This window comes from Macrobrachium nipponense, chromosome 2, assembly GCF_015104395.2.
Source record: "Macrobrachium nipponense isolate FS-2020 chromosome 2, ASM1510439v2, whole genome shotgun sequence".
Taxonomy (NCBI): domain Eukaryota; kingdom Metazoa; phylum Arthropoda; class Malacostraca; order Decapoda; family Palaemonidae; genus Macrobrachium; species Macrobrachium nipponense.
Window position 1 is genome coordinate 57,438,438 of NC_087201.1, and position 16,335 is coordinate 57,454,772.

General features: G+C 36.8%; 1 protein-coding gene and 1 long non-coding RNA gene across 2 annotated transcripts in view; one reads left to right on the top strand and one right to left on the bottom strand.

The window, feature by feature from the left end:
- LOC135220603 (gamma-tubulin complex component 3 homolog) overlaps positions 1-15,679 on the top strand; it is a 269,457-nt gene extending 253,778 nt beyond the window's left edge. Inside the window, exons 16-17 of the mRNA XM_064257896.1 lie at positions 5,376-5,507; positions 5,591-15,679. Of these exons, the coding sequence (XP_064113966.1) occupies positions 5,376-5,507; positions 5,591-5,764 (306 nt within the window). The 3' untranslated portion in view covers positions 5,765-15,679. The remainder of the gene's footprint in view (positions 1-5,375; positions 5,508-5,590) is intronic.
- LOC135220604 (uncharacterized) overlaps positions 15,151-16,335 on the bottom strand; it is a 39,727-nt gene continuing 38,542 nt past the window's right edge. Inside the window, exon 2 of the long non-coding RNA XR_010315731.1 lies at positions 15,151-15,846. This is a non-coding gene — a long non-coding RNA (uncharacterized LOC135220604). The remainder of the gene's footprint in view (positions 15,847-16,335) is intronic.

The window sequence follows — 16,335 nt, forward strand, 5'->3', positions numbered from 1 at the left end:
TGTAGTAGGTTGAGAGTTGGTTTTGGGGGGAAAGCAAGAGGATAGGCTGATTCTGAGCTTTCGATGTCGAAGGCTGACCCGGTTGGGTAACTGGGACGGCCTGGACGAAGGGACTCTTGAAGGCCTGGAGTTTGGTATTAGAACAATCCCAATCCTCCAGACAGTGAACCCACTCCCTTTGGGCATGGTCCATTGTGTACAGGACAGTCTCTCTGGGGATCTTGTCCTCCCTATTGAGCGCTGTCTCTGTTAGCCTGGCATATCCTATGAAAGGCTGAGTCAATCCGGGAGGGTAGAACTCGAAGTCCTCAATCCTTCTTGTTCCACACTCCGGTATCGAAATCATGCCATCCTTGAAGGGAGCATAAGCTGCTACCCTCCAAGGAATGTTCATAGAGAAAGCCGGAAGAGAATCATGAGTCGGTAACTGGACCAGACCAGTACCTCCTACCGGGAAGTTTGCCTGAGGGGCCTGGTTCAGGCCGGCAAACCGGTTATCGTGTTCTAAAACACGGTTGGAGAGGTCCTGGATGGATTGACCTGACTGGTTGATGCTGCTAGAGAGTTGAGCAAACAATTGCTCAAATCTCGTCCCAAGCGATCCAACCATCTCTCCTACTTGCTGTAGGACACCTGCCGAGAAGGTAGCGGGGTCAAAGGCACTAGGTGCCGTGATCCCGGCAGGTGTCACCGGGGTGGTTCCGGCAGCAACAGGAGACGGTACTGGCTCGGTCGGAGCGTGGACCTTCTCCTTAGAAGCTTTGCTTCTCGACCCTCTCGAATGTGAAGAATCAGACTTAGCCTTCACTGCTCCGGAGTAGGATGCCGAAGACTTCCGTGAGGAGGAAGACGACATCTTTTTGGACGTCGTCTTCTGGAGGGTCTTCTGCTCTCTGTGTCCTTTTACTTGAGGAGGCACAGAAGCAGCAGGTGAAGGAGTAGGGATCTCAGATCCCGTGAAGCCTTGGAAAGAAGAAGAGGAAGGAACAGGAGAAGATCCAGATGCGCCCAAAGGAAACCCTTGAGCGCCCGAAGTACCTACCTCGACCAACAAATCCTCAGCACCTACTGCCATTGGCTCTATATTAATATCCAAAGTGGCGACGTCCGGCACGATGTCCTGGCCTGACACGTTCACGAAGGCCTGCTGCACCTCGCGCTGAATAGAGGCTATGGCTGGAGCTGCTGTGGCGGGATCCACATATCCCGTCACTTTCCCTCCGGGGAAGATCTGGACAGCCAACTTCTTGTCAAGGATGTATGGCTGTCCTTTGGCGGCGTTCCTGCCGAAGCCGCCCACCCAAGCCTTCAGGGTTGCTAGAGCGACCTCCTTTACGGCAGCAGCCTGAAAGAGAGTACCAATGAAGTCCCTAACGGCAGAGCTACAGCTTATAACTAAGACTTAAAACTAAGATATACTAGAGATATATGATGGAGGGAGTAACTATCTTGATATCTACTTACTCCATCCAACAGCTGACTCACGAGGTCGTAGCATATGGTGCATGCCTCGTGGTGCCAGACGATCAGTTCGCCATGGGTAGTGGCGCACGGGGCGTGGGTCCTGCACTTCTCGTGGCCACAGGGGTCTTGGAGGACTGCATTGCAGCCCGGTTCCTGGCAATTGGTAGCCTGTAAGTGGAAGGATACATGAGTATCGGGAATACACACTTACAGTCTAAACACGAACTCCGTTGCATGCCGGAGTATGTAAGATATACCAAAACTAGCCCTCTGCCGTAATACGTGTGGTCGCTAGGGCAATCTGGTTGGAGTCTCCGGTGTACACCGGGGACGGGAAAGGGGATCAACCAGAAGTGGTGAGAGAACCCTAGTGAGGATAGATATAAACCACGACGGAGAACGGAGGAGGCAGTTAAAGTAAAATAACAACAAAATATAAAGAAGCATGTATACTTCATATGGGGAGTATGACATGCCTCCCTTCCGACTACTAGAGGGGTGCCCGGGTAAAGAAGCAAGCTCCTCTCCGGTAGCGGAAAGAAGGTAGTAGTAGGCAAGCTTTTGGGACCACTAATAGACCCCTACCCCGGTGGCTGGCAGAGCCAGCTATATTCCAACAACCGAAGGGGCCCCCGGCTAGTGAGGAGGGGCTCCGTCCGTGTTGGAGAAAAGGAGGTGGGAGGTGGGGTGGGGTAGGGAGAGCGAACGAGACACACCGGAGAGAGCCGAGGCGGTCGGAGGGAGGGGTGGGCAACCCCAACCCCCTTATACAACGGAGCTCCCCGGTTCCCGAGACGACAAGTGGTCACCCAGACTCCCAGCTGGCCGGGGCTCCCAGGAGCCCCCTCGAGTGAGAGAGAGGGAGGGAGGCGCTCAGGTGGTTGCCATGACAACCGTGGAGAGCCCAGCCAGATGCCCCCCCCTTACCACGCGGAAGGGAGGGAAGGGAGCTGGGTAGGGCGCCCAGTGGTACACGTGATTGAGAGTGGACCAAGAGGCGATAAGCAACAACCACTAGGCTAGTGACCACATGAACACAACTGTACCAAGTGTGAATGAACACAAAGGATAAAGCTAAGGTACTGGGCGCCCTAAAAGCTAGCCTAACACTGAATAAAATAACACTAGATAAAAATAGGCAAAATAAACACATACATCGTAAAAGAATGGAAGGAACACACGAGTGAGAGAGACAGAAGTCCAGGAGAAGACGAACCGTTCCGAAGAGCAGTCGACTACTCGGAGCCAGCCTTAGCCAATGAAGAGCAAAAGCTGGGATGCTGGACTGGTGAAAAACACTATAGCCCTAAAAACCTAAACCAAAGAGATAACTGGGTGACAAAGGTATGGGCTGTGAATTCCTAAATTCTATAATACGATGTAAATAAACAGAGAAACGCGTAATAAGAACCCATGAAAGGAAGAAAGACGTCCCAGTATGGAAGACTGGGAAATCTTAACAATACGAGGCAGGCTCATGGCCGCCACAAGTCAACCGGGTGACCGTATGTAACCTAAAAAACGGAAAATACTGGTCCCTGGAAGACAAAAATACAAAATCTTGACCTTTCGGGTACTTAACTTAGCCGCGGCAATAGCAGAGCGTTCCATGATGAGATAAATCCAAAATAGCGATCACGACACAAGAGAAGAAAAAACGTGTGTGCCTGAAACGAGCTGAAAGAAAAGGATGACCACTAGAGGCGCTGCACTCCGCTTGGCGTGGGTATTAGTAGTAGTAGCGGGCGCATCCTCCTTTAGGATCGGCTCTCTCAGGTGGGAGATTTTGATGTGGGAAGTTCTAAATGGCAAAGGGTTCGTGGTAGTGGTCTCACTCGCCCCTGTTACCATACCGACACTTCTTTTATAGAGTGAGCGAGTCAGTTATACTGACATCTTCTTGATTTTATTTTTTCTCTGGTATTTATTAGGTTATTTACCCTAGAAATAATGAACTTAGGATTATTTCAGAGGCCGACACGAACTGAGTCCAGAAATAAAATTATTACTGATGTTTTTATGTCATATGGGAAACTTTATTCCATTCTTAATGATTATTGCAAAAAACTTGATTGCTGCATCCTTCCTCATTTTGAATTACAGTAAACCTGAAAATTTATTGGTGTTACGCAAGATTTTAAGTTAGTAAAAGACTAAAATGTAAGGTGAAAAAATATCTTTGATGACATGTAAGATCTTGCTTTTTTAATTTGACATACATTCATAAATAAAATGGATGTTGTTCTTGTTAGTAGTATTATTGACACCTTTCCACTGTATTGCATTTGTTCAGTTTCCACTCAGGTCATGAATAGATTTACATTGCCACATAGCCTTGCTATCCCTCTTAGGAATATCTCCCAATTGATCAGCAGCCAGTACCCCGTCTCTCAGCCAGTAAGGCTAGAGAGGGGTTTTGGGTAGTGATCACATTCCTCATTAACAGCCTGTGAACCTTTACTATGATAAATTTCACTATATTAATAAATGTAATATTGTTCTATTTGCCCTTTCCATATTTTTCTTATGTATATTGCTTTTCTTTCTGTAATAGTATACGTATATTCCAATTTTCCAGTTGCACATATGATCCAGAAATGGTTACTACTTAACATTTAAGAGTTGGATGCAAAGCAAGGATACTTGTCTCATCATGTACTTGCACAATTTTTATAGTAATTTATTTTCATACTACAGGTATTGTCCTACTTATGAAGGGGTTAGGTTCCAAAAATCCTATTGTTTGTTGGAAAAATCGTATCTTGAATACAGTGGTCCCCCCGTATTCGCGGGGGATGCGTACCAGACCCCCCCGCGAATAGTTAGAATCCGCGAATGTTTGGAACCCCTATAAAAACACTAAAAACAGCCTATTTTGTTAGTTAAAACTTAAGAAAAACCACTAAAAATTTTCATACTTGGTTTTTTTAATAGTTTTATCACAAAAAGTGCATTTTATGATGAAATTGATAACAAAAACCAGGAATTTGTAGATATTTCTCATAGAAAAATACCGCGAATGCGCGAATTTTCTGCGAATAATGCAGGGAAACGTTCCCGAGAGAAATCCACGAATGTGTGAGCCCGCGAATCCGGAGAACGCGAATACGGGGGTCCACTGTATAGACTAGCCTACGCTAGGTATTCAGTACCATCTATTCATACCAGCAGTTCCCGGTTATCGGCAGGGGTTCCGTTCTTAGTAACTGCACCCTACAAACCAGTGCATTCATCAGCTTAGAGGTCTGTTTAAAATAATAATAGTAATAAAAACATTAGTATCAACTTGTCCTATCACCTTGTCACTACCCTGTACAATAAGTTTTTTCATAAGTTTCTGTTCTTTCTATTGTTTAACTGCAGAACAGTCTCAATGACAATGTTACTGATGCTCATGGTCACAAATTTATGAGGTTGTACTACTACTACTATACTCTTTGTCACTGGCTTAGTTTCCCCTTACATGTTCTATATGCATGTACAATATATACATATTTGTTTATTCATCTGTCACTTTTGCTATTTTCCTCTTCATTTTCCCATTGATGACCTATGAGCTGTCTTTCCTATGGAAGCTTGCTTTAAAAGTAAAAGACATTTTACAATTGGCCACAAGACTGTTGTCTCATATGATTTATAATAACAATTTTAAAGGCAAAGAAGTGATTTCATGAAGTGATATGGTTACATGAAAAGTCTGTCAATAGTAGAATATAAGCCAAGTTTCTCAGTTCAAACTAAAACATTTGGCTGGGTAACAGGAACATTGATGCAATTTTCTTTTTATTACATAAAAAGACCTGGTGGCTGCTTAAAGAACAATTGCTAAGGTTGCTAGTCTATTATTATTTTCATCATTGTTGAGTTTTATATAAAAAGATTGTTCTAATACAATATATTTCTTTTTTTAGGCAAGAACAGAAGTTGGTGATTTTGGCCTTTCTGGAGAGCATCAGGAATTGGAGAAAAAGCGAAGGAAGGAGTTCTCTAAAGTTATCCGTAACTTCATTACTGACCTAGAGATTTGTACTCGGACTTATCAGGTGAGTAATTTGTATAAACACACTATTCCTGAACTTAAAAGATTATAGAATTCTTTGATGTAATTATTTATTGTCTTTTGCAGACTGTGGTCAAGACCTTTTTGATGATGTTGACACAACATGATGACCAAAACCTTCACCTTCTTAGCACACGACTGGACTTCAACTTGTATTATCATCAGCGTGATCACCATCTTAATCAAAGATTGACTTACCAGCACAAGAGGAAAAGTTTGGGTACATCCTTTACGCAGTAGTGATGTTTACGGAAAAAGTTTTTGGTTTGTAAAGGAAGATACTAATTTTATATTTTGAAAATACAGAGAGTTGGATGTTCAAATTCCAAGACAAGGATTGTTCAGCTAATAAGGAAAAGTGTAGCAGACAGTTAATTTTATTTGTAGGATATGACAATATTTAGCAGATGTACCAGTCCCTAGTTAAAATCTTCAATTTTTTTCATCAATCAAAATTTACTGGCATTCAGCATTTGCTTTTAGTACATTGTAGCAGGGATGCAAGTAGTTTTGCCAGTATTTCTTTCATGCTTAACATTTTATCATATATATGGTAGGCTTCCTGTTTCCCAGCTCATTAAGTATATATTTCATATTTCTAATGGAATTTTGGTATATGTGATGAAAATGGTTAGCTGGTTACATTTTCTTCCTTGTTGCTAATGTACCATAGTCATTTGTCATCTTTCATATGATGCTGAAAAGATTTTAGCCATATTTTTCAACCAAAGAAAACAACATTTGAGATTTTTAAGAGTAATAATACATCCAGTAACCTAGTTTTGGGCTACCGTTACTAATCCTAGTAATTCACAAATAGCTTACATTACAAATACCTTTCAACTATATATGCAGTAGGTTAAATATTGTTTTATTATATTGTTTGATTACTTATGTAACCTTTTAAAGGGCAGATACAGGTAGGTGATAAAAAATAGGAGTCAGGCTAGATTCCTCATTTGTGTGGCCCTGGTAATGGAAAGATTGCAGTATTCCTGTCTTCCTGGCAGCATTCTGGCTTAAATTTTGTGTAGTTTTTTATCATTTATACTTATCTGTCTTTTGAATTTTTCAAATTTTATCAAGTGATTGCATAAATTAATATTTATATTTGAAAGGTATTTTCAAGAAAAATTCCTGCTGCTTTTATCACCTGTGGACCACTAATTGTTTTCTCAAATTCAAGCAAGATCTTTTAGTAGTCTTGTTGATGATGTAGCTACTATATATCTTTTTAATATGGTATTTTCTTCATCCAGAGAACCTAGTGATTAAAGTGAAAAAATCTCTATATACACAGAAATATTTAGTGTGGTCAGAATTTGAAATAAAAAGTTATTGTGTCACCTTCGGTACAAGTTATATTGAAAAGGAGAACCAAGCAGACTCAGAATCTGGCATACATTTTTATTAAATGCATCACTGTAGACTTATTTCCTCAAGAATTGTGGAGATTTAAGAGTTTGCCATATCACAGAAGGTAGAATTTTCATTATATATATATATTTTTTTTTAGGGAAACAGTTTTTCATTGTTGTCTCTGTGCAGAAATCTATAAATGTCTTTGAATTTGACAATGGAGACCTAAGTTACTAGAATGAATGAAGTTTGTGACAAGCATGCTTATGTATGCTTCTCTATTTAATGTTACATGGTTGTAAGGCACCTGTTATGGAAACTGAATGTTACCATTAATAAGCTAAATGTTGATTAATTGGTGTATATGGCCTTTACTGAAAATGATGATCCCAACTGACAATGAATATTGGGTATGATAGATTATACCGCCCTAAATAATTATGTTATATTACTATTTGGATCAAGAGGCAAATTTTTTGGTTATTCCTTTGGAGGACAAATGGCTGTTTTGGGTAACAGTGTGACAACAGACTGGTGAAGGGGTTGAAAACAATGATTTCTGCAGTATGTTCAGGCGGAATAAATCGAGAGATGGTTGGATACAGAATGTTGGGAGGATTGGGGATGTCTCTCAAAAGGAAAGCAACAAAAATTAAAGGAATTCCAAATATATATTGATGTTAAAAATGAAACACGTGAGATGATAAAAAGAAATATGGTTACTTCTGGCAAGCATAAAAAATATAAGGTAATATTATGTAATTCTGTCTTTGGCCTCTGTTGATAAATCTGGTGGCAAAACATTTAGACAAAGGTTTACAATCTCATAGTTTATTGTAGCACATCCAAAAGATGATAGAATGACTTTAAACCACATTTGCACCTGGTTTATTTAATAACAGTTTAGGATTGGCACATCATCTGTCTCATCCAGCTTTTAAAGGTTAAGAAGGATGACATTTTGTTACAATGAAGGACTGCAGTTGTTTATATACCTGTAATAGGGAGGAAATTCCATAAACGATTTTTTGTACCTGGAGATTACAATCCACTTAAGAACTACAAACACCTAGTATAGGTCATAAATTTTGAAAAGGCTCAACTCTTAGGAACACCTGGTTCTTTTTGAATTGGTCTGGTTGAACTACTTAATAAAAATAATGAAAATAATAGTTGACCATCAACCTTGGCAGTTGTTCCATAAGCAGCTGCCAAGTCTTTTTAAGTAATGAAAAGAAAATTGTATAAACTTTCCTTTTAGTTTGAACTGGTAAATTGGCTTATGTTCCTTCTATTGACAGGCTTTTCAAATAACCATATCACTTCATGAAATCACTCCTTTGCCTTAAAAAATGTGTCATTATTAATCATTTGAGAAACTTTCTTGTGGCCAATTGTAAAATGGTTTTACTTTTAAAGCAAGCTTCCATAGAACAGAAAGCTCATAGGTCATGAATGGGAAAATGGAGTGGAAAATAGCAACACATAATGACAAATGAAAAAATAATTATATACGGTACATGCATATACAACATGAAAGGGAAACTAAGCCCAGTGATGTATGGTAAAGTAGTAGTTCAACCTCACAAATTTGTGACCATGAGCATCAGTATCATTGCCATTGAGACTGCTCTGCAGTTGAACAATAAAAGGAATAGAAACTTATGAACAAAATTTATTGTGCGGGGTAGTGTGACATGGTGATAGGACAAGTGGATACTAATGCTTTTCATTAGTATTATTATTATTTTAAACAGACCACTAAGCTGATATATGCACTGGTTTGTAGGGTGCAGTTACTAAGGCTGCTAATGGAAGTTTCCTTTTCAAATGAAGCCTATTGAATATGGCCAAATAAGATTACTCTTGGCAAAGGGTTAAATTGAAACATTGAAAAAAAACTTTGGCAATCTTGTCTGTGACGCAAAGATTCTTCAGGTATGTAAATGCAATGATGGGGACATAATCTACATAGTGTACTATCACATTTTCTAACACCTGTAAAATTATAAGCAATAAAAGTCCAGAACATCACACCGGATTGGTGTTCACACATCAAATAAAAATAATAACAGTTTTGTACAATATGTATTGCCAGTTGAAAAAAAAACAGTGAATAAGGTCAAGAATTTAGCCTCTTAACACAAGTTTAAGTTCACATGCAAGAGCTTCATTGTTAACCAAGGAAAAGCAGCACTGAAATTGATATTACAAGTTGGGACTATTCTATTGTAAAGGTTGCCTTGGATGTAATTAATGATAAATAAAACATCACAAGTACCCTTGTAATTAATGGTAAATAAAACATCACAAGTACCTAGCTGTTGCATCTACTTATATTAGCTAATAGGAAGCAAGTTTCTGAGATTCAAATGTGTAAGTGACTCAATGATCAATTTTAAGTTGTTGACCTTGCATCACCTACCCATGTGGGATCTCTATTGAACCATGGATAGAGAAGTATCAACATTCCTTGGGACATTTTCATGTCACTGGATTAATAATGCTTTCTGAATGTGGTTTATTATTCTTCCTTAGTGCTATTTTTATAGCACACAAAGTGTAGTCTTAGTTTTTTTTTTTTTTTTTTTTTTTTTTTAGGGGCTATTCCATGTTACTTTAGGTACCACCAGCTTGCTGATTGGAAACTTTTCAAGGTCTTTGTGGGTGCAGCCATGATTAGAAAGCTTAATCTTGGTAGCATACAAATGTGGGATAAATTATCTCTTAAAAATAAATGTTAGGTAGCAGCATTGTCAGTGACAAAGGTTGATTTTAAATCAAATGTCATTGTCTGTATACTATTACACAGCACTTGTAGGATTTATGTACTGCACAGTAAGCTACTTTACTCCCATGCAAAGGAAGGCTGAAATGTGTACATAATCTGGATTGATTTGAAAATTTTATTTTATTTTTTTTTTGGGGGGGGGGAACCAGTGATTAAGTCTTTCAGTATGAGGGCCATAAAACAAATTTTGCACATTTTCTTGGAATGAAAAGCATTCTTTTGATTTATAATTCTTGTAATCAACCTGATATGACTGAGAACAGTGGGGATATGTGAAAGCTTCAGTGAAGAGCGCTGTACTGACACTGAGAAATCATATGATGACGTAAAAGTATATCAGACATAATAAATGCTCTGACAAGTTACTCAGTTAGTTAACTGCTAATAGCAAATGCTAGCAGTTAATTTTTTATCAACTATCTGATTTACTTGAACTAGACAAAATTTAATTCAAAATGAGTATTACATGAGTTTTGTTGTGCAAAATAAAAGTAAACATACCCCCATGAAAGGAATAGTAAACAAGGTCGCACAGGGTCAGACAAAAATTATGTTTACACCTTGCTGTGCAAGTCTGGCAATTGGAATTTTCAGTTGAAACCAACAGAACAATTAGGATGATAAGTAGTGACAGACTGGAACCGTGTTTCATCTGTATAGACTTAAACTTTGAGTTATCTGTCAGAGGGCAGAAAAAACTTTTTATATTTCACTCTGCTGCAATCTGGATGAAACTTTGTTCTAAGCTGGGTGTGGACCGTGGAGACCCCTAGCATAGACCTTTTATTTGTACTTTAAAAGCCAGCCTCTTGATGCTCTTTACTTTACTTGGCATTTACTGCTAGGTCTTGCTTTTTCTTACTGGAAACCAGCTATTAGCTTGATGGTAGAGTATACATCAATAATCACCATTTTCATTTTTTACTTGTATTGTTTATTGTTCTTGGGGGAGATCATGTATAGCTGGTATGTAAGACAGGTGTAAAAAATATTGCTTTTTTTTCATAAAATTGCAAAACTTCAGTCAACATGTATGGTATTCTGTAAATTTCACATTTATCACTTAGTTTTTTTATGAGTCTTTGAGGCAGTTTTAAGCATTGGTAAGGATTTTATTTGCTATTTCCTTATGTACAATAGAGCTCAAGCGAACTATTCCTTTAAAAGCTCTTGGTGAGTAAGATGGAATAGTACTTATTTTAGCTTTTTTATTTTGAGTTAATAGTAATAAGAGTTTTTAGTTGGATTTCAATGAGTTAGTATGGGCCTTTATTATTGTTTGAATATTCAAAACAAAGAATGTATTTTCATACATAAAATTAGTGATATTGAAAACTTGAGAAAGTAAAATTGGTATGAAATTGTTTTGGAAGAGTTGTATTGATAAAATTTTGTAGCTCTGTTATGAAATGTGATGGTAAAGTAAGGGAATCTCGTACACAAGCTCTGTAGTTTACAGAGCCTTTTTAGTTACAGTAAGAAATTTTTGATGAACTATTAGTATGTTTTATAATGATGAAATGGCTATTTTTAATATGTGAATCTGCTAAAAGTAACAAAGCTTTGTGAATCATGCAGTTATTTATTGCTTTTTTTATATGTATTACCTGTAGGTAGAAAAAGTTTTTATATTTATAGATGTAAACCTTGGTGCATTGTATGCACATGTATTGCATATAATGTCCAAACTTTATTGTTGAAGTGAACTTAAGACGGTTGTCTCTTGAATATTTCGTAAAATATATTTTAACAATTCCTGGTTAGGTGTGATGAGACATTGTAGACTTTCGACAGCTAACTTTTAAAATAGAACTGGAAAATCTCATTTTAGAAAATAATTATTGTGGTCATTCTGTCCTCAGGAAGTTAGCTGAAAGATCACAAATAGAACCGGGAATTTGAAGGCTTCTTATAGTGGTTTTATGCTGGTCTGATCTTGGCACTGCCTAATGTTTAAAGCTGCTAAAGCACATTATGTCTGAAAATGACTCCCGTAAAAGTGATCTTTATTATGAGAATGGAACATTCGCAGAGGTATTCTATCCAGTTGTGAAGGACAAGCAGTTTCCCAATTTTCTTTTCTTGAAAATTCTTTAGTACTTCTAACATTTATCTACTTCAAATTACAAAGGACAGTGGGACATCTTTGGTCCTTTCCCAGGAATGCGTGAGATAATAAAAGCAGAAAAAAAATGAAATATTTACTTGAATGAAATGATAATGGGAATTCTTAAAATTCTTTAGCTCTACAGAATGAATTTTCTTTTTGTTTGTTCGTGCAATTTTCAACCAGTGACAAGCATTGGATACAACCCCCTCAAGGAAACATTGTGAGCTTCTTCAGAATACTGAATTTTTATAATTCAAGCTTTTAAAATGGTGATTTAGTAAAGAAAAAAATTTGTTTACTTATAGGAACAAACCTATGTGCCAGGTCTCATAGTTGAACATTTTAAGTTTGTGTATGATTAAACTCTTGAAAGACATATTATAGTTCAGGGAAACAGGTGGAAGAGGATGCAATGTGGATTCTTGACTTTCCATAGAGCAATGCAGGCAGTACGAGTAGAAAAGGATTACAAGAAAGTGGGTTACTCTTGGCTCTGGAACAGTGACCCTTGAGCAAGTATAAAATATGGAGGCCTGCTTGCATTAGATAAAACAAAATTGGTAGCAAGAGTCCCTGAGTATTTTGTTATTTAATTGTAGAATTACCCAATTGCCAAAGTGTGATTTTGTATGAATCAACAATGTTGTTCTAAGCCGTAACTTGAGATTACTTGCAGCACCTTAAGAGTTTGTTTTTGCACTAATTACTCTGCTCAAAAATGTATAACAATGACAATATTTTGCCAACATTTTTTAAGATTTACAGTAAAACAATGTGAGGTATATTGAATAAGTGTAAGTTCTATCTAATTTTTTCATCACTTGTCATGTTTATATTCTGCAGAGTATAAAAATAATATTAAATTTTTCAGTTTACTGTAGCCTATCTGTTCATATAATCCGTACTTCCTTGTTATAGTTATTTTATACTTTTTGGTGTTGTAAATAGTTATCCTGTTTTTGCATTATGGCTGGAAATATGAGGGTTGTTGTGAAAATAGTACCTGTTTAGTATTAAAAAATAATTATTGATAAATGTATGTGAAAATATTTCTTACAGCTACTCCCCATTGGGTATTTTTCTGCACGGTCACCTTGAACAATTAAGCACTCGTTGTATGATGTGATAAGTTTTTGGATTCCCTCGTGCACCAGTAGTGCCAGCTCATTCACAAATGTGGTGATTGCTTGAACTGAGCTCTAGCTAAGTTCAAGACCTAAGGAGTCTCAATGAACAATGAAACTTGCAACTTTTAAGTGATTACAGTGGTCCCTTAGGAAAAAATTTTTTGATTTAATGAAATTTAGTTTCAAACCAGGCACTGGGACACTTTAGGCCATTCAGCACTTAAGATAGTGAAAAGAGAGAATTGAAATACAGTAGTTGGACAGTAAATTAAAGATGTCCATAAAACAAAGAAGATGAAGTACAAGGATCTAAAGTGAAACTTGGAGAAAATACCACTGTTGCACTATGAAGTAAAGAATTTTAAGAAATTGTGAATGGAGGTAAAAGACTAGAAAATGGGGGCAGCTCGGGACCGAAGGGACAATGCAAACATCCTTTACTATTGCCCACAGTCCACCATGTGAGGCACAGTGATGGCACTACTTTTTCATGGGGAAACCTAAGGAGAGGCCTAATGTAGCAGTCTAATCCTTTATGATGGCAATATGTAGAGCCTTCTTACAGACAGAATTAAGCTTAAAATAAAACAACTAAAGTTTCAGGTGCAACATTATGGACCAACCAGTCAACTTGGGCATAGCTCCTAGGGGCTTTCACCTTATCAAGAAACTGTAGGACTTTATAGAATGAAAACACTATGACTGAGGAAGAGCGAAAGGAATTGGCCTGTATTTCTGAATGAGTTGGTGGGAGAGGAATTCCAAAAATACAGTACATGGAAAAATAAAGTCCAGGTGCAAAATAATCTTTTATGAGTATAAATTTTCAAATCCTTTAATAGGCACTGTTTTCTGAATACTATGTTTAATTTTGTTTGTATTTCCAAAATGACAGAAATGATTTCCTGAAATAACCAACATTGAGGATGAATATTTTACAATGTTGTGATTTCACTGTTAAGGTAATAATATTAATTTTTGAAGCATTCCTTCCATTCAGCAGTTGCACTCAAATTGTGTTTTCAGTTTTGAAGAAAATGATTAATATCCTTTCCAGAATTATTGTAATTGTATTTAGACTTTGGAAGTACAGTTGTGCGGTGCTTTTATAATGGTAGAGATTTAAAGTTTTCACCCTTTTATTTTTCTTGCTGGCTTCATTTTGGTTGCTCAGTTTTCATTTTAATATATCTCACTTTTCTCTGAAAGAATTTGAGAGAATGAATGCATCTTAAGGAGGGATAATGTGTATAACTGCCATATGCCCAAGATATTAACCTTGGGGTTTTTAGGTTGTGTACAAGGTGCCATTCTGTTCTGATATAAAGCTCATTTTAGTCAGACAACCAGGAATATAATGCCATGAGAATCAATTTCTGTATTAATTAAAACTAAATTCAGTTGTAGTCTACATTAGATTAAAGGGAATGTGTAGAGCACAAGGACAGCATGAGAATATTCAGCATTACAGTATTAGAATGATTCCAGGTGGGCCTGTTTGAAAATGTCAAGAGCTGTGTGTAAGTGATAAAATTTGAGGTTACCCAAGAAATTGGTCAAAATTATATAGAAGAGTAGTATGATCGATTTGATTGTTAATGTAAAGTAGACATGGAATTTTAAAAGAATCATAGATGTAGTATGCGGAATAGATTTTTAGGTGCCAAATAATTACTGTAATTAAGGGATTGTTTCGAGGTAACTGTAATTGTCCCATGATCAGTAAAGTTTTGGTGTGAAATCTAATTTTTAAAGTAAAGTTGCTAATCTCAATGGCAGTTTACTAAGGATGGGTCCAGTTTTTATTTTTGTGGACAAAAAAATACCCTTTTTATATTCTACTAGAAAATCCTGTTAAGTTTTTTCCAGATGTGTCATGTGTCAAATGGTACATTTATGAATTTTTTATTTAAACTACAGCATAGTACTAAGTTTGAATAAGAATTTCTACCATAGGAAATCCATTATTTGTGGTGAATCATATATGGCCAGTGATAGTTGGTTAGATTTTTTAATTAACTCGATACTGGTTGATACAGAAATTGAATTATAAAAGGTACATTACAATGTAGTTTTAAACATTAACTTTTTGAAACTGACCTGGACAAAAAAGTAGATACTGAAAGTTAATAAACTAGAAGGACATGTATTTCATTGAATATGGTTACTGAAAATGGAAAAAAAATGGAGAAAACGTGAAAAACAAGGAGAAAAATGAAGGATTAAAGAGTGAAGGTAGTTCATTCAAGTCAGTTCAACATCATATCAGCTGCTTTTAGGAATTTAGTGCAGACAGGTAATGCAGTTTTGTATGGTCAGATCTTTTATGAATGATTTTATTTTTGGCAAAAGTATACATTATCAGTAGTGTGTGGTTTCAATATATAGCACTGAAAATCTTGTTTTTAAAGATATTTTTTAAAGAATCATTCCGTGAACTTTTCAGTTAACCATTAAAGTTTTTTGGTTTTTGTCAAGTTTATACCGTAGGTGATTTATTATCTGTATGTCTATAAGATATTAATGCATACCAACATTTTGTTCTATATTAAATGAATTTGCTGGTGTTTAACAATGTTGCACAAAACCCTTTAAATGACTTTGCCATATGCACAAGATAATGCTATGTACAAGAAGTTGGAGTGGAGCTTTGAAAGTGTTAATATATTTCTTATATAGAAATGTTGTACTTTTTCTAAAGTCCAGTGATCTAGTTTTTGTAATAAGTTCTTTATTGTAATATATGTAAATAAAGTATTGATACTGCATCTTGTAGTTTTTTGTTTTTTTAGAACTGGTGACACCTCAGACTCTAAACACCTTGCCAATGGTGTATGGATTTCATAGAGCAAATACCTATATTTTTAACTACTTTTCTGTCTTAGGTGATTTCTTTCTCTCTATCAGGTCAGGTTGAAGATGAGCAAGGCAGCAACTGCAAGTAAAAAAAAAGAAAAAAAATTTTCATACCTACTCCCACACCCAACACATTCATAAACAACATATAAGAAATCAATAATAAAAAATTAAATCACATTTATACTCTACATTCAGCCTATCACAGTATAATACAGTTTTATCTTGGACCCACAGATTCAAGAGAATACAGATGCTTGCAATGCACTCAGATGAACAAAAGCCAACTGGAGTTCCAGTATTTAAAGTAACAGAACTTACAAAAACTCCAAATAGGAAACTATCCTCAGTAACGGTAAATTTATGAAAGATGCAAGAATCAATTTCATACCTAGCAAGTTGAGGAAACTTACAATCACAACATTAAAAATCGCACCCTCAAGTAATACCTTAATGTAAAATACCACCCCAAATGGCGAATGCTTGTGTTCAGCTGATTTCCCATTGCAGTTAACTTACTGCCTTCATTTGTGACCAAAACTATAGTTCAATATATCACTCGCATGCA